General features: G+C 39.5%; 2 protein-coding genes across 5 annotated transcripts in view; both read right to left on the bottom strand.

Moving 5' to 3' along the window:
- The window catches only part of st3gal8 (ST3 beta-galactoside alpha-2,3-sialyltransferase 8), a 45,921-nt gene extending 40,288 nt beyond the window's left edge, over window positions 1–5,633 (bottom strand). For 3 of the 4 annotated variants that reach the window (XM_034684759.1, XM_034684736.1, XM_034684752.1), the window contains exon 1: window positions 5,514–5,633. The gene's annotated coding sequence lies outside the window, so the exon portion shown is untranslated. Of the gene's footprint in view, window positions 1–5,450 lie in introns of all 4 variants that reach the window. The other variant, XM_034684743.1, reaches the window with a different exon arrangement.
- Window positions 5,634–8,327: 2,694 nt separating this feature from the next.
- Window positions 8,328–25,898, bottom strand: LOC117818076 (protein SSUH2 homolog). The gene is made up of 13 exons (XM_034690939.1): window positions 25,880–25,898; window positions 25,480–25,573; window positions 23,217–23,297; window positions 23,060–23,135; window positions 22,703–22,832; window positions 18,324–18,384; window positions 16,680–16,801; window positions 14,075–14,137; window positions 13,777–13,856; window positions 13,062–13,154; window positions 11,263–11,368; window positions 11,071–11,178; window positions 8,328–10,977 (listed from the first exon to the last, which is right to left on the bottom strand). Exons 2-13 carry the CDS (start codon window positions 25,490–25,492, stop codon window positions 10,837–10,839), a joined length of 1,074 nt encoding a protein of 357 aa, XP_034546830.1. The 5' UTR covers window positions 25,493–25,573; window positions 25,880–25,898; the 3' UTR covers window positions 8,328–10,836.
- Window positions 25,899–26,111: the final 213 nt, after the last annotated feature.

The raw sequence follows: 26,111 nt of genomic DNA, 5'->3' as shown, positions 1-26,111 counted from the left end.
AATATGTCTTCATCAGGTGGACTTGAGGGGATTTTTTAAAGTCTTACATGAGCGTCTGAACGAGTCATTTTCCATGAACACGGCAGAAACTGGACATTGTTATTTCTATGAGGTGTCCCTGAGCAGAGACAGGATGGAAAAAGTGTTTAAGAACACACACACACACACACACACACACACACACACACACACACACACACACACACACACACACACACACACACACACACACACACACACACACACACACACACACACACACACACACACACACACACAGCCGTTTTGCATGGTGACTTCAGCAACAGCAGGGAAAAAAATAACACTCACTTCCTGTTAAAATACTGAGTCACAGACAGACGGGCAGCCACGCCAACCCTGAACCCTGTAACTCAATATTATATGTTTGTACCACCCAATTTGGACTGTCCATATTAAGACCACACCTGTCTGTCTGTCTGTGTGTCTGCTCCTCTTCTTTACTCATGTCTCTTCTTCGTGGAGGATTATTCTCCATGAATCAAGCTTTCAGGACAAAAAGGTGTCAGATGTTTAAAAAGTAAAGATCTCCAGAAATAAACCGACTTCACAGACAGATGGACGGAAGGACAGAGAGTCGGGTCTTTAACAATCTGTTTCTGTTGCTGCAGATTTAGAATCATCAGGCCTCTATAATTACATCCGCCCAAACAGAGAGGAGGAGGTTTGTCTCACAGACCACACAACCTGTCCATCTTTAATTAAGTTAAGCCTTTCAGTATCTGGTTTCAGTCGTCACAAACACACATCAAACGCTACAGCGTAATTGAAAAAAACAGCACACACAGTGGAGTAATACAAACATATTAAAGATACACAATGAAAGAGAGAATAACATTTCTACATAAATACTAAGGGACGTTAAAGATGAGTGACTACTATAGGGAACAATACGTAATAAAAGCTCAATAAATAATTTCATAAATTAGTAATCTCTGAATACTTAAAAACTATCCTTGCGTTATGTTTGGCATTTTATGTGATTGTTTTTGCAACTAAATAGAACAAATAAATTAAAGAAAACCATGACGGTGTGACATTTGTTGAGATTATTCCAAATATATTTGCTTTCTTACAGCTACAGACGATGATTTGTAGGCGAGGATGTCTCTGCAGCGATACAACAGCAGCTACAATATTCATTATTATATTGTTTTCTCACAAATTTGATCTTCACTGAACATTAAATATTGCAATTTTAGTAAACATATAGATTTATTACAGGAAACATCCAAAATCATCACCAGTCAGCACCAGATCTACTACTTAGTTGAACAAGTTGTTCATATTTTTATTATTGTTAGCTAATGTTTTTATTGTTAGCTGCCGCCTATAAATGTAATGCTTTGTTGGGGCGTTAACCTGGTTCATGCAAACCAGTAATCCATTTTTTTTTCACGATCAGTACAAACGGTCCGTTTTCATCACTAATGGCCGGACGTGCATACGGGCCCCAGATGTAAACTAGAGGTGTGAAAAAATATCGATACAGCAATATATCAGGATACTTGACCTCCAATATGATATCGATATTTCAACTCTTAATATCGATATCTTTGTAATAATACAAATTTAGCCAAGTTGGAACTAAAATATAACTTCAGTATTTCAAAAACAATAAAGTGGAAAATTTGTTTTCAATCAAATAGTTTTGACTTAATTTGTCCTTTCAATTTTGAGTAATATTGTGTGATTTACATATACACCATCCCTATTTTTTCTTAGTTTACTGTGTAGAATATCACAATATATCACAATATTGTGATATCTAGATATATCGTTATACTATCGTATTTTTGAACCAAGTATCGGGATGCGTATCGTATTGTATCGTGAGGTTATTGGCAATACTCACCCCTAATGTACAAGCACAGATGACACAGAATCTGCCAATGCGCTACATAATCTGATATAAAGGTGACCATATGGTGTATAGTGATACTATAAGCAAGGCAAGAAATATTGCCGTTTTCTTTAGTCCATTTACAGTAAAACCCTCAAAGAGTTCAAAGTGTTGAAAATTCTGAGTGCACCGCAAGACATGAGATTTCTGCTTATAGGTCCAAGGAAATAAGTCACTTTGTGATATCAAGTTCTTGTTAGAAAACATTTGACACATCTTAATGAGAGAGAGAAATATTGATCACAAATGTGCATTTTCTCACAGCATATTCGTCCCTATAGAAATAATTGATGTATACGTGGAAACAAATACCGTGGAAGCACAAGTTTAGTCAAGTGTAAGCTAAGCAAAAGCTGAACAGAAACCAGAAAACAGCAACATTATCGAATTACACCGGTTGCTACCTTTGCAGTATTTGTCATATGGAAGAGACACAGCCTGATGAGTTGGCAACAATGAGGCCCCCGGTGTACGATGAGGCCCCACGAGCTGAGCGTGTTCAAGAGGAGCAGCACAGTTTACAGCCTCCGGGTTATTTTATTGGAAAGTTTGAGAGATTACATCATTTAATGGACAATAAAATCAAAATGCTTCAACTTAGGAATACAGAAAGATAACCTCGCTGTGTAATAAGTATCAAGGATAATTTCTTTGGAGCCACAGAGGTTGACAAATGTATATTACACACTGTAGGAGTGCCACACTGTCAGCTTAACAACAAACTCTTATATTTTATTACATAACAGGAGACATATTTTTTAAATGTCTGTAATTATTAGCTCCAGCTGCTCAGTTTCTTGTTACGCCTCCCATGGATCAATATTAGATCTTATCTTAAATGTTCCTGCAGATAAAGAACTGAAAGTGCGCAAGAAAGTCCTTTATCAGTCCACAAACTTCAGGTATCTGAGGAAAATGCTGAGGTTATATGAGAGGAGGATCACTGGAGAGATAACTGCAGGGCCAAAAGGCAGGTAGGGATCATAGTGAGCAGGACAAACTGTAAACAACAGACATATCACAGCAAACACTGAGAATAATGACTATGAGAGAGAGGTCGGGGATTCTTCTGAATACAAGCGAAATCTTACTGAACGATAAGTCAGCTCAAAGCACCTGAGAGGAACAACAGAAGAAGAACACAACTACAGGAAACGTTAGACTTAACAAGATGAATGAGAGGGCTTTACATTATTCACGTATTATTATGAGGCTGGAGTCATGTGACCAAGGTTTTCAAGCGGTAATCACCAAGTCAAGGATTCTCCTCCTCCTCTCCTCATCCATGTTGTCTTTCTGGTCCTCTGAAAACCTCTGACCTGTTGCCTCCAGGCCTGGCTCCGTTCATCATGACGGTTTGATGTTGTAGTTCAGTGAAATACGATCTGGTGATAACACAAAGTGTTTTATTCTGAAAATGAACCGGATGTTTTCATTTTGTTGTGGTGTCTGACTTCCTGTCCCGTTCCATCTGCTCTGTTGAGATAGATGCATCGTGCTCCAGCTTCCGGCAAAATAGAAGTCTTGTGTATCTGATCCGGATCAGAGACACAGCCGTAATGCAACGGAGCGGATCCAGTGGAAGTTAACACGTTGACTAGAATAGAAACCTATCAACTCTGGACTGTCTGGACATGGATCTGGTAGAATTTGGGCGTTATATATATATATGGCCCTATGATTTCCACGTTCAAGGAATCGCGGACAGAATTGCGGAATTGGCCAATAAAAACGGAATCTACTTTTTAACGTGGAATACCGCGGAAATTGACATAATGTGACTGAAATGCTGTCATCATAAGGAGAAGGAACGTTTCTCTTGAGAAATGTTTCTGGGGAACACTCCTTCATGGCACCACCTGTGCATCTCCTCACAAACACTCACCCGCCCCCTCCCGAAATAAAAACAACATGTTGAAGCGGCCACCAGAAACACCGGCTAAGTCTGCAAAAAAAAATACAAAACTCATCTCTTACTCCAAAATACAGAGCTGAACAGTTCCCAAATGACTTCTGTGTCAGGTGACATGCTTTTTTGCAATTACTGCCAACATGCTGTTGACTGGAAACGTAAAAATATGTGTGATGACCACTTGTCGTCCAAAAGCCATGTGAAAAACAGAGAAAAAACCCTGTGCTCTAAGCACTTTGTACTTATAACACTTATTGGTACATTGTTATGTTACAACATTATGTTTTGACTTGAAATATTGCGCAAAATTGTGCAATGATGTGTTGTAGTAATAAATGTAAGGATTTTTTGCATTTCATTAAAGGATATTTTATTCACTGACACAAAAAAGCACACACTAAAAACAGAATTATAAAAAATTAAAATGGAAAAAAATAATTTGGAAAAAAATAACATGGATTACATAGGGCCCTATATGGTCTGTGTACCTATTTCCAATTCTAAAACGCAAATCCGAAAACAAAAGAACAGGTATTTTTCTTTTTTCAATATATGTAGCAGATTTTAAAACAAACAAACAAAGCCAATTTCCATTAAAATATAGTAATACAATTGGATTTTGTGTTGTTTTCCTATTAAGGATTTTTATATTCCCTGATAAACATGAATAATCCAATTTATGTTAATCCAAAATGCAAAAAAGCGGGATATCTATGATTACAAGGTGAAGTTGGGTAAAGTTAGATTCGACCTGCTAGGATCAATAACTTGCTAATGAAAGGTGGTAAAAATACAAAATAAAGTGTAAAGGGTCAGAAACAGAATTCTAAAAAATTAAAATTATATATATATATATATATATATATATATATATATATATATATATACATACATATATTCCCTTGCTGTCGCACATTTTCACATGGTAGAGGTCTTTTATTTTGAAAATTATCGGTACATTCCTTTTCCATCAGAAGCTTCCATTTGTAAAAATGTTTTGCTGATTTTGTTTTATAAAATTTGAAAATGATTTCAAAAATGTAAATTTGTCTCCAACTTTGTGAAAGTGTTTCATCATTTGTAAATTTGCGCTTCCCGGCCACCGTAGTCAGTCAGGTAACTTTAAAGGAGACTGCGCAATGTAGATCTGACGGTTATACTTGAGACATTATAATGTGGTTAATCCTCTAACAGCTACAACTGAAGCATAATGCACAGGTAAAGTGCTGTCTCACTTTAAAGCTGTAATCCAAACCCATTACAGAGGAGACACAACAGAAACACTACTACAGTGCCGTGGGAGCGAAAAGCGAATACCAAAGAAATCTGATAAACCGAAAGTCTTCAGGCTTTCTCTACCTCCTCTCCCTCCCTCTTTATATCTCTCTCACTCTCTCTGATCAGTCTCCAGCTCTCTTTCTTTCCCACACTGACACAAAAAGACGACAAGAAACGTCAAAAGGAGTGAAAACAGGCTGTGGACTCGCGCAGAAATCAGGTGTGAAGTTTGGGTAAAACTTTCCGAAGTTTCCAGCCTAAGTTTTTACACACACACACACACACACGGATTTACACCCGGTCTCAACACACCCTGACCTCGGTAAGCAGCCGGTGAGATAGCACAAAGCTCTGCTGAGGAGAAACTGAAAGAGGACTTACATGAAGGAGCAGCAACCGGATGGGTTTTCTTCCCTTTGTGAAGCTGCAGTGTTGAAGGCATGATGATGCAGCTGAGAGGCCCCGCCCACTCCTCGAACAGGGAGGGGGGAGGAAGAGGAGGAGGGGAGGGAGGGGGTTTGTGAGGTTTTGGTTTTGGGGTGTGCCGTCAATATTACCAACAGTGTGTCCATGGTTGATGTTCCCCAGAGATATTTATGTGTGTGTGTGTGTGTGTGTGTGTGTGTGTGTGTGAAGACATAGCAGACTTCCTAAACCGTTCAAAATGGCGCCTCCCGGCTCATAACGAACATTAAACTGTCAGTGGAATGATGAAACCAACAGCTGAGCTTTAACACCCTCACATAAATTACAGCTGTTTTCATACTTTTCACTTGTTTGATTCATGCTTCTTTCAATTTTAAAAAGTTAATTTAAAGCTGCTGTTTGTAGGAATTATGTAAAAAACATTACTTTTTTCTGCTGGGTTTGGAGAAAAGGTCATAATACCAATCAGTACTCATCTGTAAGTGAAGTAATTTGAGATAATGGTGAAATCTCTGCGTTTTCAAATGCCCTGGTATCAAGCAATGTTATTATTCCCCTTGTTCCCTTTATCACGGACCAATCAGAGCTACTTCCCAACCCTCTGTCCTGATTGGTCGGGTCATAAGGAGATGACCTGACAGTCTTACATGGAGCAAGACAATCAGGAAGCAGCAATAAGGAAATGTTAAAGAAGACACAACAGGACAACATTTAACAGTGCTGCTAATGATTGCTGCTGAGATGGTTGTTTCTGACTGACTTTATTTATTCATTAATTCACTTATTCCTGTCTGAATAAAAGGAGATGAAAAATAAAGAGATTTAATATTCTTTTTTGTTTTAAAATGTCAAGTCTGTGTGAATAACTGAAAGCAGAGCTCTTGTTTAGCTCCAAGGAGGGATACATGTTGATGTGTTGGCGATCTAAAGCTGTCTTAGATACTGTTTATTTAACCAACAGCAGATAATGATGGCATTTCCCATCTGTCTTTGTTCTTTGTCCACTTTGTCCAAGCAGACCAATAACACTGTTTTTTTGTTTTTTTTTACAATGATACAAATAATCATGTGATTGCAAGTTATTTCAGCCAAAAGTGATTCTTTTCCACAGGATGTGTAACAATAGTGTCTTTATGTGAACATGCTAAAACTCTGGTCTTATCTGACAGGAAATGAGACAGGAAGTGAGACAGGGAGTGAGACGGTGAGTTAGACTGGGTAATCGGTTAGCTACCAGCAGCAGGACAACAATTTTAAAAAAATCTAAAATTAACAGTAGAAGAGAATTTAAGAGGATTGGAATGTTTAATTTTAACATAGTTTTAGGGTTTTTGTGTTTATATGATATGCTGCAGTGCATTCTGGGATTGGCTCCAAACACCCAGATCCACCCTGACGAATGGGATCAAGCTCAAACTGTATTTCCTTCTCCTTTTTGTGAAAAGACATGTTTTGAACTCGGTACCAAAAGTGATTATTTTTGTTCAGTTGTACTTTCAATTTGTAGGTTTCAACCTCTTAAAACAACTGCCTCTCTTCAAGCTGGTGTTTGTTTTAAAGAAGCTTGTTTTCAGTTGGTATCTGTTACCCCTTTAGTTTATTAATACATAAGTCACTTTCTTTTTAGACTTCCAGTCTGCTATCTCCACTCACAATATTTCTCTTTTATTGTTACTCCCTTTGTCCCCTAGCACGTCGTAACAATTTTAGTAGAGCACTTCTCTAATGCTTCAATTTAGCTGGGTTTGGGGACACCTGAGGTGAAAGATGTTTATCACTTCTTTCCCATCCCCATACACAAAAATAGATGTGCCACATACCAAAAGAAAAAAACATATATTTAACAACAAATAACTCTTCAAACCAACATAAACAAGCAGGGCTTTGGCTCTGCAGTAGGGAGATTACTGTAGAATATCACAAGATGAAATGATGTTAAAGGAAAAGTTGGTTTTTATTTATTCGATATATTCTTTTTGAAGTGGGGTTGTGTGAGCTACTAATCAATTTAAGTTATACTGCTATAGTCATAACTAATCACGTACTTTAACTCTTCCTGTCCCATTAAAGTTACTAACCATAGACCTTTCTGGAGTCCCTGAGCTCCCTTGTCTCGTAGGTTCCTCTGGATCTCTGCTGCTGTGGATGTGCCAGACTCCAGCTGCTACAACTACTACTATCCATCTCACCACTATAATCTCTCTCTCTCTTTTCATCTCCCTCTATCCCTCTCTCCAACACAGTCTCAGCAGATGTGTCTCTAACATGAGTCTGGTCCTGCTGGAGGTTTCTGCCTGTTAAAGGAAGTTTGTCCTTGCCACTGTAACTTGCTAAACGCTGCAAAGTGCTCTGCTCATGGTGGATTAAGAGGAGATCAGACTGAGTCCCGTCTGTAAAATGGGACTGGATCTTATCCTGTCTTGTCATGGTTCTTTGTTAATAATAGAACATAGCGTACGGTCTAGACCTGCTCTGTTTGGAACGAGTCTGAGGAGAACATTTGTTGTGATTTGGCACTTTATTTATAAATAAAGATTGATTGATTGATTGATTGAATAGCAAGTTATACTCACAGATAACACCAGATAAATGTGTTGTTGGACAAAAGAATGAGGACATTTTTTTAAATAAAAGATGGAGATAAAGGATAAGTAAGATCAATTCAAAACATAATGTTTGTATCATATTCAAGTATTAATATCATCTATCTTGGGGCTCCAAACTGTGAATGTTTTATTGTCATGGTTGTGAACAGAGACAGAAGCAGCATGAGATGGGCTCAGAGTTTATTTGCAGTTTATTTTTTACCAACAGAGTTACAGTAACAGAGTCATAACACTGTTTAGTCCATCAGGTTAGTGGCAGAGATGCTGGTTAGTCAGATTATTTCAGAATTCACATTACAAATATTCTACTCAGCAAAAGGTGCATCAGGTTCAAGCAGCATCGCTTCAGTTTTAGATATTAAATGTCAATTATTCTCAATTTGTTTATGTTTTTGTATTTTAAAGAAATATTTGGCGGAAGAATTAAAAGCAAATCGTTTGAAAGTGTAAAGATAAAATAGTCAAACTAGAATATAGACTGTAACAAACATGAATACTGAATATGACTTTTGAAGCAGCTGATTATTACATATTCCTCTCTGAACAGCAGGGAGGGAGGAACGCAGCATATAAAGGGAATAAACAAACTTTAAAAAGTATACATATGTTTGTATATGCAGTGATACATGAAGAGTAAAACACCTGAAGTGGCTTTGTCCTGTCACAGACTGGTCACACTGAAGGCAGCGGGCAGCTAACATCTCTATTAAACATAGAGCACCCTCTACAGGAGACCCGCTGTACTGCAGCAGGGATGTTTAAAGGAACAGGATTTTTGTCCTGAAGTGAACTGTTCGCTGAATCAGCAGAACTGAATAACTTTTAATCCAAGTTCAGTAAAAAAAACAAGTGTGTTGTGTCTTTTAAACATTTTAAAGGGGAAATACTTGGAAATACAATGAAAATACTGCAATGATGATGAGATGTGACTTCCTTTGAATAACAATAAAACACGCTGTGGTGAGGTAACTTTGTCGTCATTTTGTGACTAACATCAGGTAGATTATCGAACAAGGCCTGTTTGTGAGTAAAGAAAGTATCTGTAAGTCATGCTGTAATGCTGCAATAAAAAGTTAAGGCTATCATGGTTACAGTTTTAGTTTAACCGGATGGTAAGTAAGACATTCAGAACACTGTTAAAAAATAAATCAACTAATGGCAGTAAATCAGATAAAACAATGACAATGCACCCAAAGATCTCAACGGCCTAAAAATGGCGGCAGATGACGTTTAGTTAACATAAAAGTTGGCGTGTCAGACTTTCAATCTTATTTTTTAATCTAAAAAGTGAGCTCCGTCCGATAGACCAGTGCAGCTAAAACACTGGAGGGAGAGGTATCTTAATGTGTTGCTGTATTTCATCCAGAAGATGGCGCTATACTAGCTAAAGCTTCATTACAGACATGCACTGCTCGTGCAATCACCATCCTCCTCCTGTCATCGTGTTTTCCAAGTTGCTGCTCAAAGCATGCTATGATCAAGTGGCAATCTTCGGTTGTGAGAATTGAAGCCAATGCGGAAGTGTTAAAAACTGCAGTTCCTTGAGTGTCCACTTGAGGCTGGCTCCGGAAGTACCAGAAACCACATTCACACTCATTCAAGAAAACTGATCTTTACAGCAGAAATAGACATGTTTACAGCCTGGGTCAAAAAATTAGTTTAGGTCTGAGTAGCTCATTTCTCTATCGGCACACACTGTACAGGAGGAGATTTTTTATAACAGGTTATTTTTGAAGATGAAAACGTACAAGTTTTTCCCAAATAAGGGCATTGTTGCTGTTAGCAAGGAGTTAGAAAACAAAGCTAGCTCAGTAAACGTAGAGAGTGTTACCAGGCGGACAGAAAAACTAAAGACTCTTGTTCCTGAGTTATGACACTTATTTCCAGCTTGTAAACAATAATGTGTTTTCACTTTGATATAACCACGGATGGAAGAACACAGGTAGGAACTAGCTGAACTGCTGTTTACACCCACAGAAAGGCTTTTCGTGGACTGCTGCCAAATTGGATTTCATTGCATATTTAACATGAAGTGACAATAAAGTAAACATTTCTCTATCTCTAATCTCAGCATAAAATAATCCAGCATTTTCATCTCTTCAGGCTTCCGCAGGTTTACTGACTCATTATTAGTTTAACGTGGACTGCACATTTATGAAACAGTGATATCAGGACGTTTGAGGTTTCCATGTAAGCCTGAGGATGTCCCTTGGCACATACTGGTACAGGTTGTTTTAAAACTGTTCAGTGGAAGTGATCTGTAACAAAGTATCTTTGGTAAGTGGGGTCATGACATCAGACAGGCGTCCTAAAACAGACTAGGATGGACTCTGAGAACAGACACGGCAGGACAGTCTCTTTTTCTTATGAAGCATCTTGTTGACTTTCCATAAAGTTGACTTGCTCCTATGAAGGATACTCAATTTTTCCCCTCATTAGGAGACCTGAAGGAGAGTAACGAACAAGATAATAGAAATTATTTAATCTTTGTGTAATTGTTGCATCTAAGGTTAAGCTACTGAGCTTGCTCTGGGGCGATCAGTGTCCGAGTAACACAAGCTCTTAACTGAGGAACAGATCTGAGATTTAAATGGTCTGAATAAAAGAAGGACGGTAAAACAAAAGGAAGCAAAGCTGAGAGTAACTGTGTGTAAGAGTGTGTACATGTGTGTCTACTGGATGACACAGCAGCATGTTGCAGGATAATTGTCGGCGCTGACTTGGTTCTCGTTGCCGTAAACGAAGAAGACGTGAGTGTCTCCTTTCCACTTGTAGTTCACCTTATTGATGGGAATCAACTCGACCGTCTGCCTCTAATGGAGAGAGAGACATGCATGCATTTAAAATATGAAGGTTTCTGTATTCTGGTGTTTAAATTGCCACAAGCTGTCAGTCAGTAGACCTACCTGCTGCAGGATCCTGGAGGTCTGTGCGTACTTGCCCTGGTGGTCTTTGATCAGACGGTCAGAGGCCTCAGCCATGGCCGGGTTTGGAAACCCGAGCAGAGGGTAGAGCTGAGAGGAGAGGAACAGAGATGCGACACAAAGTACTCCAAGAGAAAAAACAACAGCCAGCTCAGTGTGTGTATCTGTGAGTACCAGGTACTGGTTGTTCTTGAACAGCTCCTTCCCGGTCACTGAGCGAAGATCTTCAATGTTCAGACCGGAGTTCTGCTGCACCACGTGGTCCTCCAGATTATTTTTCCTGAACACACAAACACACAGAGAGAGCTTCAAACAAACATTCATAACTGTACTATCTTTGAATCTCAGCATGCAGTTCTAACTTGAGCCACCAGAGGGCACCATAACATCATCACTGCCCAACTCAGCAGCTACACACAAAACTACACAGAAACAGTCACAGAGCGACATCAAGGACAAGCTCTCTCAAACCTGGAACCTCTTCAAGGACCCTGGAGCATCCCTCAAGACCACTCTAACATCTAACTAGACTGTAATGCACCAATGAACCATTTAACCCCCTCAAGGATGCTTTTAGCACTCTCAATGACCATGTAACCTTCTCAATGACTATTTTAACCCTCTCAAGAACCATTTTAACCATCTCAAGGACCAGTTAAACCTTCTCAATAATTGTTTTAACCCTCTCAAGGCCCATTTTAACTCTCTCAACAACCAATTTAACCTCCTCAATAACTGTTTTAACCCTCGCAAGGCCCATTTTAACCATCTCAACAACCATTTTAACCTTCTCAATAACCGCTTTAACCTTCTCAAGGACAATTTTAGCCTTCTCAAGGCCCATTTGACACTTCTCTTAAGCCAAATCTGCCTTGGAGTCAACACAAGCCTTCGGTAAGTCCAATAACCACCTCAAAGAACATTTTAACCTTCTATAGGACCATTTTAACCTTCTATAGGACCATTTTAACCTTCTATAGGACCATTTAAACCCTCTCAGTAACCGTTTTAACACTCTCATTAACCTTTTTGAACCTTCTCAATGACCATTTTAACCCTCAAAACAACTGTTTTAACCCTTTCGAGACCACTTTAAGCTTCACAAGGACCATTTTAACCCTCTCAAGAACCGTTTTAACACTCTCATTAACCGTTTTAACCTCCGCAATAACTTTTTTAACCCTCTCAATAAACGTTTTAACCTTCTCAAGGACAGTTTTAGCCTTCTCAAGGCCCATTTGACCCTTCTCTAGAGCCAAATCTGCCTTGGAGCCAACACAAGCCTTCAGCAGGTCCAATAACCATATTAAGGACCATTTTAACCTTCTATAGGACCATTTAACCCTCTCAACAACTGTTTTAACCCTCTTAATAACCGTTTTAACCCTCTCAGTGACCATTTTAATCTTCTCTAGAACAAAAAATGCCTTGGGCCAACACAAGACATCCTTAGATCTACTGAAATATTAAGGGACTTAAGAAACACTCTCAAGGACCTAAGGAACATGCTTAAATACCCCTGGAACATCTTTAATTCTCCTAAATCTTCTGAAGAACCCCTTGGAACATCTTCAAGGACATGGAGAACCAACAAAGAACCTTGAAAGTTTTTAATGTCTGATAGAACTTCTCTAGTGCCCCTGAAACATCTTTTAGTTCCAAGTGAATCTTTTCAAAGAGCTTTAACACACTTCAAAACCTGTCTTCAACTTTTCAGGGCCACTAAAACTTCATCAAGATCCCACAAAACCTCCATTCTGATCCTGACTGAAACAAGAACCACGCTATAATCTCTTCAAAGCCTCACATGAAAACCTCAAGGAACACTAAAATGTCTTCTAGGACTACCCTTACATCCTCTCGACTTTGTCAAGAACCATCTAGACCTCCCTCTGGACATCAGAAACCCTTCAAGGATCCAGCTGATAAATATCAAGGACCTCTGGAGGTCTGATTGTTATGTCAGTGCTCACCACTCCACTTTGAGCTGGATGTAGGTCAGCAGTTGTCGTTTACCTTCACAGGTTTCGCACTCCTTCCCTCCCTGTGAATCACACTCTGTACACCTAAACACACACACACACACACACACACACACACACACACACACACACACACACACACACACACACACACACACACACACACACACACACACACACACACACACACACACACACACACAGTTAGACATGTGACACACGACTCACATTCTTCAGTGATATGATCCCGGAGGAGTGACATGGCAGCATAAATTAGACTGCCATAATGCTTTACATATTCCAGCTCTTTGACTTAGTAATAATTCATAGAATTTTTATAGCGCTTTTCTAAGTACTCAAAGTTGCTTTACTTAAGGTAAAACTAATAATAAAACATAGATAAAACAAAACAAGCCTGCTGAACAGTATTATTATCATTATTATTATATTTACTAAAGGTCTGTTTGGGAATGGGATCCTTCACATGTGTTCAAATGAAACGTGAAGCAAAATTCCAAATATGCCATCATTTGTCATTAATTGGTTCATTACGTCCACCATTGTGAAATACTGACACTATTTCAGCTGAGCAGGACCCTTTGACTGTTTATGGTAGGTCTCAGTTTCACAGTAAATAGTAATGTCACACAGAGGTGAACTACATTGAATACAGATAACATCGGACTCCCTGTCCTCTCTGCAGTACCTGTCTTTGCCTGTACCATCACAGTGAGAGCAGTTTTCCTCACTCTTTGACCCGGAGCCGTTACACACCCAACAGGGTTTCTACAGAGGAACACACACATAGACATCATTACTTCTGCTGTGTTAGTTAAATTAAATACATACCATTTCTTCTACTCCTAGAATACTGGAATATTGCAAATACTTCATTCTCCAGGTCTATTTTAAAATCTTCATCAAACTCTCCCAGTTTTAATGTATTTAAATTAAGTTAAATTATATTTCTTATTCATAATTTACTGATTTAAAGGTACACTCACAAATCCATTTCCATTGCACTCTTTACAAAGCATCTTCCCGGAGGCATGGCAGGTGTGGCACTCCTGCAAAGACACACACACACAAAAACACACTTGGTTAAAAATAACTTTACAGTTTTTTGAGTCTCGCTGACACAAGCTGAGGGAATGCCCCACATCAGAATCCTGCTCTCTGATTGGCTGCCTGTGGTCTGTTGGAATCCCGTATATTTAGGGTTAAAAACCTGTCATAAAGTGGGTACCTTACACAGGCCAGACAGAACTTTTACCAACACCCCCACCATCTCAAAAGAGTCCAGTCATTTCCCATTACAAAAACCCTACTTACATTTACAAGAACATCCAAAACAGTTCAAGGACTTCTAGAACAACCTTAGGAATTCCTCCAGCACCATTTGAATCTTCTTAAGAACCTTGTAACTTCAGGAAGATGTTCCACCATGAAGCTCTATTAGATTCCATCAAACCTCTCCTAAGGAAGTCTACATCTCATCCAAGAGTCCAGGGATCTCTTCAGGGAAGCTTTAAAAGGAACCCCGGCTACCAAAACGTATTTTCCTATATGATCAATGTTTGTATCAGTTGTAAAAACGATAATAAAATCTCTCAAAATATCTTAGTTTGTATAAAAGTGGAAAAAGATTTTCACTCGTAGGCCGCCATTGTTCTTTGCGTCGCAATGATGTTTGGGTAGTGACGTCATTTGGTTGCAACAGTGTTTTCTTCATGCGTGTCAGCTGAAGCATGTGATTCCAGGGTGCTCTGTGAAGTTATATTCCAGATCAGACTGTCTGTACAGTAGGGCTGTCAAAATTGCTCCAAAATGATGTTTGAATTTTCGCTCTAAAAAAAAAACATAGGTTCGAACCATTCGAATATCTATATTTGTGCATTATGTCAATAACAGGTGGACAAACTAATACAAGGAGACATAACTACTTGTATATGTATTTTCTTAAAGATATAACATGCCTGAAACATACCTACACATTACAAAACAAGTAAATGACCTAATGTTCTATACTGTAACGCTTTTAAGACTGGAGACCTCTCACTCGCTCGCTCATCCCCCTCTCTGTGCGTAATGCGCTGCGTGAGTGCTGAACAATGCTTGTGCGAGCAATTAAAGGTCCCGACTCTTGTCCCTAATATAGACAGGCTTCATTCAGTGATTAAAGCAAATAATATTAACATTAATTGAAGTTAAAAACGAAAAAGTAGTCCACTTACATTCTTGGCGCTTGTACAAAAAAAAGAGAGGAAAAACTGCATTTTATCCCAGTGTCACTGATTGTTGGGCTCTTTTAGTCCACTGTCAATGTAGGGTCTTAGGCCTGACAGGTTATTTGCCAAAGACACAAGACAGTCCACATGTGAAGAGGCCCGATCTCTTTTTATTCACTGTATTCCCAACGGAGGAAAAGACGCGTTCAGAGCGCACTGAGGATCTGGGGACGGAAGGATTTCTCTCTGCCGTCTGCTTCATGCTGTGCATGTGTGATTCCTGTGACCTGTCCCTGACCCGTCATGCAGTGCGCCCACTCGCAGAGCAGCCACCGATGTGTTTTTTTCCACAAATGCATCTAGAGTGAAGGGCGAGAACATAGCCACCGGTCCTTCGGAAGTTGTGTACGTCCACAAGCAATTTCCCACTCCTTTCTTCTCTTTTTGTCTCTTGGAAAGCTGCGTAGACTTATACCAGTCCCCTTGTTTCCCTTCGACGGGAAATTACACCCAAACGCAGCATAGTGTGGCATTATTATGGTTTTCACGCTCCTGAAAGCCAGCGAGTAAACACGGCAAAAACCAGAGGCTTGCATTGCACTAGTAAAACAATGGCTGCGCTCGTAGGTTAGAATATGTGTTATAAATTTCGCTCTTTAAAGAAAAAACAATTCTTCATGTCTATTTAACAAAGCATTCTAGTATGAGACAAACATTACAGCAGATTTGTGCCTATTAGTCCCCACAGTCGGGGTTCCTTTTAAGAACCAACATTTAATGACCCTTACATCTGAATCTCATCAAACACCATTTGAACCTTGTCAAGGATGTCCTTGAAATCCTCAAAGACCACAGGAAGGAGTCATGGAGTGTCTTCAAGTAGTTCTGAAACCCCTTGAAGGACCAATTGGTTCTGTTAATCCCAAAAGGACCCCTGTTCTAGTAACATCTTTTCTGGAAATCCTTGAGGACCAAAGATAGTCTTCAATGACCCACTGATCTTCCTCATGGAACCTTTTGAAACCTCCTCAAAGACTTCTGGGAACTCTTCTAATGGCTGCAAAATGTCTTCAAGCACCATTTGAATCTTCTTCAGACCGACCGGATATACTTTACAAGAAGACTGGGAACCCTAACTGAAGTCTTCAAGGACCTGTTGATCCTCTCTTTGGAACATTTAACTGTTTCAGAACCTATAAAACATCTACAAGACCTACTGGATGCCTTGAAATGCCTTTATCACTTCCTCAAGGACCATGACAATCTACTTTGGGGTCTTTGGGAATTTCTCAAGGACCTCTCATGGAAACAAACTAACCTCGTTGACAAAGAGTCCTGCTCTCTGATTGGCTAAATTATCCACATCTAGTTAACCAATCACCTTGATGGAGGAGGTGAAGGGCACGCGGATCTCCTCCGTGTGATTGGTGAAGAGGCTGGGAGCCTTGGCCTGGATCTCCCAGGGTCGAGGGGCAGTCTGGGTGTAGAAGTCAGCTGGCTCACCTGTTGGTCACACACGAGAGACATCACAACCACCTTTCAATCAAATACCTGTACAATGCACCTTAAACATTCAGCTATACTAACACCATTGGAGTTTTCTTAGATTGAAGTCGTGACTTTAAAGATTCAGACTTTTTCTTGACAATTCTTTGATCAAGTCCAACACATGACTGAAGGTGTGTTCAAATGAGATGCACATTTAATTTCAAGGCAACAGCAAGACTTGCCAATTTGCAACTGATTTATGAATAGGGGTGGAACATTTGGAAATATTCCAAATTGTAAACTTTCCATGGGAATTATGGGCATTAACTGGGAATTGAGGGTAATTTAATGGAAATATATCATATCCAAGCATAAAATTGTGTTTTGTTATAAGCAGACATCCATCCAAAATAATACAATTAAATTTGATAATTGTAAGTTAAACATTAGTACCATACATCAAATTAGTTAAATATATTACGACATAATATCACCAAAACTTACTTCACTTTGTGTAGTCCACAGGCTCAAATGTGTGGCTTCAATAGTTATGCTCTGGGCTCAAAAGTGTGGTCCAGAATTGTAGAAATCATCTGTGCATGTGATGGAGGGATGCACAGTGCATATAGGGGGCATGGTCTCAATAGCCCTGCAGTAAGCAGTGTGCATCCCTCCATCATGCTCTTCATTTGAAAATAAATGGAGGTAGTTCGTTTCCATTAAATGTACTGAAGACTGTGTCAAGGGCGTTCATTCTGCTGACATACTGTACCCTACCAGTCAAAAGTTTGGACACACCTTCTCATTCAATGGTTTTTATTCATTTTAATTATTTTCAACATTGTAGATTAATACTGAGGACATCAAAACTATGAAATAATATGGTTTTGACATAATCTGGATTACAACAGTAGTCAAATAGGGCTATCCATTGTGTACTAACCCTACCTCTGAACACCACAACTGATGGTCTCAAACACATTAAAAAGGCAAGTCATTCTACAAATGAACTCTTGACAAGGCTCATGTTAATTATAAACCAGGAGACCACTTCATGAAGCAGACTGAGAGAATACCAAGAGTGTGCAGGCTGTCATGAAGGAAAAAGGGGGCTACTTTACAGAATCTAAAATATAAACATATTTTGGTTTGTTTAACACGTTTTTGTTAATAAAATAATTCCATATATGTTCTTTCATAGTTTTGATGTCTTCGGTATTAATCTACAGTGATTCAAATAATTAAAATAAATATAAACCCTTGAATGAGAAGGTGTTTCCAAACTTTTGACTGGTAGTGTATCTGATGTTGTAAATTTTTGCTTTGTGTCATTTCGAACACGCAAGTCATTCAACGCAAATACTGTCTTCATGTTTGATCTGAACACAACTTAATTAGTGTCATACTTTTAGTGTGTTTCAAACAGGAAACAGTCAAGTTATTTAAGTCTTCCGTGGCGACCTCATGATGTGCTGCTGTTTAAACCACAACACCAAATAACAAAGTCACCACAAACTGGGAATGTGTATGTTTGTACCTTCATGAGGTTTGTGGGCCCACTCGGTTGACCTGGACTCAGTGAACGTCTCCAGTCGGTACTAGAAAGCATAAAAAACAGATCACATTCAAGAACGTGCCACATGTTGACAACAATGAAACACTATCAGCACTGCAAAAAGCCAGCCTTAAAAAACAAGAAAAAAATATACAAAAAAATGGGTGTATATTACTTAAACAAAGCAAAATTATCTGCCAATAGAAAAAGAAAATTTGGCTTGTCAAGACTTTTCAAACTCAAGTTAAAATATCTAACCTCAATGAAACCAGAAATACCTTAAAATTAGTGTATTTTTACTAATAACAAGTGCATTTTTCTTGATAGAAATACAAAATATGAGACTTCTTTTCTCAATATGTTGGAAAAGAATTATCCAATTAAGTAAATGCTACTGCCCTTATCTTTTTTTAAATCTTGTTTTATTTTTTTATTTTTTTTTGGCAACTTTACCATTAGGCTAAGTCCACACCCTTGTGTCAGTTTACAGTACTGTGCCAACTGTACTAATATATAGTAGTGCATATTTTCTATTGTTTCATTGAAAATAAAACAGTGGATTACATTTGGCTGTCATTTGTTTTAATTGTGTGAAGAGATATAATTGTGTCAACGTCATGATTTCTTATTTCATGCTTGAAATAAGAAATCATTACTTTGAAAAAGCAGTTTATATGTGTGAGTGTTAATGAAACAGCTTTGTAACAGTTGATTTTCTATGTTCAAGCATGTATTACTCAATATAGGTCATAAAATCTCAGTAACAAGCTGTAATATCTTACTGAGATAATTTAGGATCAAAACACTTGAAAGAAGTGAAACACTAACATAAAAACTGCTTAGTGAGACAAACTATTTAATCAGGCAAAAAATAAGCAAATTTCACCCTTATTTGAGATATTAAATCTTACTTAGATTTCAGTTTTTGCAGTCAGGTTAAAGTCTAATAAAATTAACTACCAGTACTTTCTAAGCGCCATCTCATAACCCACTGGCCATCATTTGTTAACATGTCCTTTGGGAGTGATGGTGAACTTTTTGGGGCTTTCCTTGTAGCAGCAGGGACTTTTGGCTGAGGCTTCTTTTAATTGCATAGCCCACAGCTAAGAAGTTAATTCAATTGAGAAGCATATTCAGAAGTGCAGATTCCAAACTGAGAGCATGACAGCACCATGAATAGTGCAACAAAGAATTAAATGGAGCAGAAGTTGGAGTAGACGGGTTATTTTGGTGCCGGGGCAGCAACTGGGACCACTTAACAATCCTGGTTTGTAAATGGTCTCAACACATGCTGTAAAGTGAAAACAGAAGAAGAACAGGCTGCATTCAGGGAAAGTAAGGACATGAACAGTTTAGGAATTACAAACAGCCTGCTCCCCTTTCCCTCCTGTCACACGTTCAGTACAAAATCAAATATTGTTGAAGTAAAAATATGCAAACATGAAACTCGAACAGCCAGAGAGTCACTGAGGGCAGCTGGACTGATCAAAATAGAAACGTGTGTGAGCAGTCAGACACGACAGAGAGGCTGGGTTTGCTAGTTTGGCCTCAAGATGTTTCATCAGTGCTTGAGGTTCGAATCGTTACAGTCTTTTATGTCAACTAAAAGTCTTTGAGGTCACATAATGACTGCGGTTATAAACTGAAGTCATCCTGTCAGACTCTGACCAGAGGGTAATTCCAACTATCCTCAGAGACAACAGATGAGCCTTTTCAATTAAGACTCTAAACCCCTCGCCCCCCTTGGTATGAACACGTGGTCTGTGTCTGGATGTGTGTCTCGTTTTGTCTGATCGCCTCTTTTCATGTGAAGGCGTTTGGGTCCACAGAGCAGATGCCCTTTAAGAGTAGGCTCTTAACTTTTATTAGAAAGCTTCAATATTTTTCAAAGTGCTCACTGTTTTCGTTTTAGAACATCCCAGAAAGCAGGAGTAATTGTGGTACTTAAAGCCTCTAAAAGTAGTATGGGAGGCAGTCTTAAATTATCGGCTTATTTTCCTGTTAAGGTTTTTGGGTCCACAAAGTAGATGCCCTTTAAGAGTAGGCTCTACATTTTCATTAGAAAGCCAGCATGTTTGTAGAATCTTAAGACTCCAAAAGTAGTATGGGAGGCAGGATCTTCAATTATCATTCCCTCTACCAGTTTGAGTCTGGGAGGCAGACACCCTCCCACACACACAGACATTGTTAATTCTGATGTGTTCATTAAATTAGATACCATCTCTTCTACTACTTAACTGGATTATTGCAAATACTTAATATCTAGTTCACGCAAACAAGTCTTTAAAGACTCTTCAACTGGTCCAAGATGAATCTACATGTTTCTCCCATATTACGTGGTTTCTCTGCTTTAGCTACTTGTGAAAGTCAGAGTATCCAACATCTGTATTTCTACCTTAAAATGTGTTTTAGACAGGCTCCAATATTTTTCAAAGTGCTCACTGTTTTCTTTTTAGAACATCCCAGAAAGCAGGAGTACTCGTGGCACTAATAGCCTCTAAAAGTAGTATGGGAGGCAGAGTCTTAAATCATCAGCTTATTTTCCTGTGAAGGTTTTTGGGTCCACAAAGTAGATGCCCTTTAAGAGTAGGCTCTACATTTTCATTAGAAAGCCAGCATGTTTGTAGAATCTTAAGAATACAAAAGTAGTATGGGAGGCAGGGTCTTCAATTATCATTCCTTCTACCAGTTTTAGTATGGAAGGTAGACACTCTCTCTGTTTAAGAGGAGGCATAAAAATGTCCCTTTTGTTAAAGCTCATAGTTAGTGTTGGCTCAGGCTTGGACCAGTTCCTAGGTATGCTGCAATAGGCTTGAAACTCACTTTATAATCTTTCTGCATTCGTGCCCCATTCTAAACGTGCCCACTGTTTTCATTTGAGAACATCCCAGAAAGCAGGAGCACTTGTGTTACTTAAAGCCTCTAAAAGTAGTATGGGAGTCTCTAATCATCAGCCTGTTTTCCTGTGAAGTCGTTTGGGTCCACAGAGCAGATGTCCTTTAAGAGTAGGCTCTTAACTTTCATTAGAAAGCCGGCCTGTGAGTGGAATCTTAAGACTCCAAAAGCAGTATGGGAGGCAGGGTCTTCAATTATCATTTCCTCTATTAGTTTGAGTCATGGAGGCAGACATCCTCTCTGTGTTTAAGAAGAGGCATTATAATGTCATTTTTCTAAGAGATCATAGTTAGTGTTGGCTCAGGCTTGGACCAGTTCCTAGGTATGCTGCTATAGGCTTGAACCTCACTTTCTAATCTGTGTGCATTCATGTCCCATTAAGGCATGTTATCTTACACTGTATTGGAAAATTGATTGTTGTATTAGTTTGTTTTTTGTGTAAACTTCATTCTCCACAAGCAGGTAACACAGACTGTGAAATAAAAGCAGCAGGGTTCTGGACCACTTGTAGGTGGTTCAAGGACATGTCGCTGAGGCCGGTGAATGCAGCATTGCTTTAGTCTGGACAAGATGATACCAAAGCATGAACAAACATCTCTAGCTCTGCTCTGAACACAACATGCCCTAACCGTTTACATGCTGATCCTTGTTCACAGCCTGGCCCAGAGAGACCCCTAGTTTATGTAAGGCTGCAGATTGACTTCTAATCTTGTTCAGGGGCAGAGATGAAACCCTGGGGGGAAAATATTTGACATCTATGCTTTTCTTAACAGTTAAGATAGTCCAGATTATCAGATAATTTAGAGACCTTTTTAGGTTTGAGGTGTACGGCTGAATGTCATCTGCATAGAATTGATAGGAGACATCAGTTCGTATAAAATATCCCAAAGGGAGCAGATACAGAGAAAACAACAGAGGCCCCAGGACAGAACCCTGCAGGGGAAACATCATCCAATCAAATAATCTTCAGGAAGCAGGATGTGTGTCTTTAATTGATTTACAATATCTTCTTTTACTTACCGTTTTTTTTAAATTATGCAAAATCTGAGAGCACGTAGGAATACAGAACCATCAAGTCCAAAAAGATAGGGCTGTCTGATGCCAGTAGAAGTGGGGAAGTATCCAGAAATAGTGTGCACTTAAACTGAAACACTGAATACAATTGTTTTTTAGGGTCCAGCCAGTTTGTGTGGAGTTTTACCTTATTCTAGTCGAATTAGTATTTTTGAAATCTGCTTTCTGAGCATGCTTTCGTTGCATGAAGGAGAGGAAAAGTGGTAGAACACCAGGGGGGAAAGATGAGAAAGTCCTGATCTGAAAATCCGCTCCGTTATCAGAATATCCGCCTGCTACACCCTGAGCCTGGACATAACAAAAGAACGACAAGACTGTGGAATTCTCTTTATGAAATATGCTTTCAGCCCTCACAGTTTAAGGCATCACGGGCAGTAAGAAAATCTGCTTACCCTGTAAGTGTTGAACGGCTCCATGCCAGTGATGACTCCATCATTCACAGGACCTTTGCTGTAGCAGCAGTGAGAGGACACAAAGCTCTTGAACGCCTCACGAGCCACCTCCTCTGACAGAGAAGGAATGCTATGACACAAACACACAGATACAGATGAGTCTCATCCAGGTGTAGATTCTTCAAACAGAGCTTATTGCATGTGAACTGCTAAGACGGGGGATGTCAGGTCTTGTTAAATGGGGCATTCAAGTGCAGCTGTAATACCCAAGTTTACTCCATATAACAGCACTAAGCTCAAGACAACAGAGCCACAATAACAACCTGTCTGAGGAGGAGCACATGAGTTTAGTGTTACCTCCAGTCGGTAGGTTCAGGGCCAGGTTGGGGCGGGGCAACAGGCTCCAAAGGCATAGGAGGGGGCAGGTAACCTCCTGCAGCAACCAAAGAGAGACTTTAAGAAGCTGCAACAACCGTAATATTATCTAAAAAGTTGTACGTTAAACTCCTCTTACCTCCGCCTGCTAAGGTGCCTTCATAGCCGGGCACGTTGCCGAACATGTCGGCTGGGGGGGCGGAGGGAGGGGGATACACAGCTAGAGGAAACAGGGAAAAGTTAAGTTAAGTTAAGTTAAGTTAAGTTGAGTTAAGTTGCGTGAGAACATGATAAAAGCGTGGAGGTCTTTAAAGGAGTAGTTCAACATTTTAGGAACATGTCTGCAAAAAAGTTGAGGGAAACAGCTAGCCAGGCTGAATGAGGGAGGAAAGGAAAAGGATGCGGTACGGAAGGAGGATAAGATATGAAAGGAACAAGAGAAGGAGAGGACAGGGTAAATAAGGAAAGAGAAGGGAAGGAAAGGAAAGGAAATAAGGAGATACATTATCATTCCCTCTACTAGTTTGAGTCTGGGAGGCAGACACCCACCCACAAACACATAGACGTTGTTAATTCTGCTGTTATTCAATTAGATACAGACCATCTATTCTACTAATTTGCTCGATAATTGCAAATAATTAATAACTAGTTCACCCAAACAAATCTGTAAAGACTCTCCAGCTGGTCCAAGATGAATCTGATAAGGAAAGAGATAATGTTCCTCCCATATTATGTAGTTTCTTTAAAAAACAAAGTAATCAAAATCTGTATTTCTACCTTAAAATGTGTTTATGATCAAGCTCCAATATTTCTCAAAGTGCTCACTGTTTTCTTTTTAGAACATCCCAGAATGCAGGAGCACTCATGGTACTCAAAGCCTCTAAAAGTCATATGGGAGGCAGAGTCTTTAATCATCAGCCTCTTTTCCTGTGAAGGTGTTTGGGTCCACAGAACAGATGCCCTTTAAAAGTAGGTTTTTAACTTTCTTTAGGAAGCCGGCCTGTTTGTAAAATCTTAAGACTCAAAAAGTTGTATGGGAGGCAGGGACTTCAATTATCATTCCCTCTACCAGTTTTAGTCTGGGAGGCAGACACCCACCTGTTTAAGCAGGCATAAACATGTCTCTTTCGGCTCAAGTTTGGACCAGATCCTAGGTATGCCGCTATAGGCTTGAACCTCACTTTATAATCTGTACGTGCATTCGTGTATTTTAAAGTTTCTTTCTATCATATGGAGAGAAATGTGAGGGTCGGAAAGCTGCTGAGGATGAAGGAAAGGAAAGTGAGTAGGACAAGGAGGAAAGATAGGAATTAAGAAGCCTAGGAAGGATGTGAGGAGACAGGGAACATCAGTGCGAGGTATGAGTGGAAGGGGAAGCAGAGATGTAGAAAAAAATGTATCCATATATGTTACCAGTTCTTTGTTATTCAAATCCAAATATGCGATAAAAACATCAAGATGTCTTCCAGGACTGGACCGCCATCTGGTTTGAGTCCATGTTAATTACTTCCAGCTTTATTTTATTGTGTTTTTCCCTTTTCTCCCTTTATTTCCTGTAACTAGGTGCATTTGAACGTCTCTCTGCCTTCATATAGCTCCTCTCTTTACATAAAGGCCTAATCCATGCACTTTGCACAGTCACTATGTAGACTAAAGCACTGATAGCAGAACTGGTGCCAGAAAATAGAATCTGGAAAAATCAATGCATCCATCAGAATACCACATTGTTTATTCATCAGTCGTTAGAAAAACCCCAAATACTCTGTCATACCCTTTAAAGCTCTTTACATTTTGGCTGGAGATTAATTTTAGAGACATAAGAAATATTCAAATCCTTGTCCATCCATCCATCCATTATCTTGACCGCTTATCCCGTTAGGGGTCAAGGGGGGCTGGAGACTATCCCAGCTGGCTACGGGCGGAAGGCAGGGTACACCCTGCACAGGTCGCCAACCTATCACAGGGCTAACACAGAGAGACAGACAACCATTCATGCACACACTCACACCTACGGGCAATTTAGAGTGATCAATCAACCTGAGCATGTTTTTGGATTGTGGGAGGAAGCCGGATAACCCGGAGAGAACCCACGCATGCACGGGGAGAACATGCAAACTCCACACAGAAAGGCACCCGCCCGGCCGGGGATTCGAACCAGGAACCTTCAAGCTGTGAAGCAACAGCGCTACCCACTACACCACCATGCAAATCCTTGTCTCATAAATTAAATTAGTTTAAATGTTGCATAAATCGCAATTTAAATAGTTTTTAGACGATTTTCAGACTATTTTCAGAATAAAATGTCTGCAGGACGCTTCTGTAGCGAGTCAGAGTTTCCGTGGCGTTATGGTCCTTTCGGTGACCGTACAATGTCACACCGTGTCATTAGATTCAGGTCCTACCTGCAGTGTTCATCCTGCTGCGGGTCTTTGTGACCGGTTCCAGTAAATCCAGACAGCTTCTCCGTAACCTATCCTCGCCGTTACACGGTGCCTGCTGCAAGAGTTCCAAATGGTGATAATACAGTACACCACTTCCGGGCAAAGTTTAAGAATAAAAGCCGCATTGGATTTTTACTTATTTGAGCTCAGAATGTCAAAATATTAATAGAAAGAAGGAATTAAATAAGATATAAATATGAAAAAAAATTAATACATTCAAATAAATTATACAGAAGCGCAGAATGGCAAATGAACACATTTCAGTCCGTCCGTGGGGTCCTTGGGATGGGGTGGGAAGTTGCTTGGGGGCATGGGATGGAGTGAGGGGGGGTTGTTTTTATTTCTAATTTATTTTGCCTACCTATGTTTGTCACTGGTGCTATGGCGATCCTAAAGAGACAAAATGTATTTCCTGTTTGCCTGTTTCTTTTGGTCTCTGCTTCCTTATCCTTCATCTGACATTGTCAATGGACATGATCCCTCTCCTGTACTCTTCTCTTTGTTGTTTGTATAAACTTTGTTTTTGGTTTTTGGATTTCTCTGTTGTTAAAAAAAAATTATAATAAAAAACTGATCACAATATAAACATGCAC

Source organism: Notolabrus celidotus, chromosome 1, assembly GCF_009762535.1.
Source record: "Notolabrus celidotus isolate fNotCel1 chromosome 1, fNotCel1.pri, whole genome shotgun sequence".
Lineage (NCBI taxonomy): Eukaryota > Metazoa > Chordata > Actinopteri > Labriformes > Labridae > Notolabrus > Notolabrus celidotus.
Note: the sequence above shows the minus strand (reverse complement) of the source record. Positions and strands in the feature narration are given on the sequence as shown.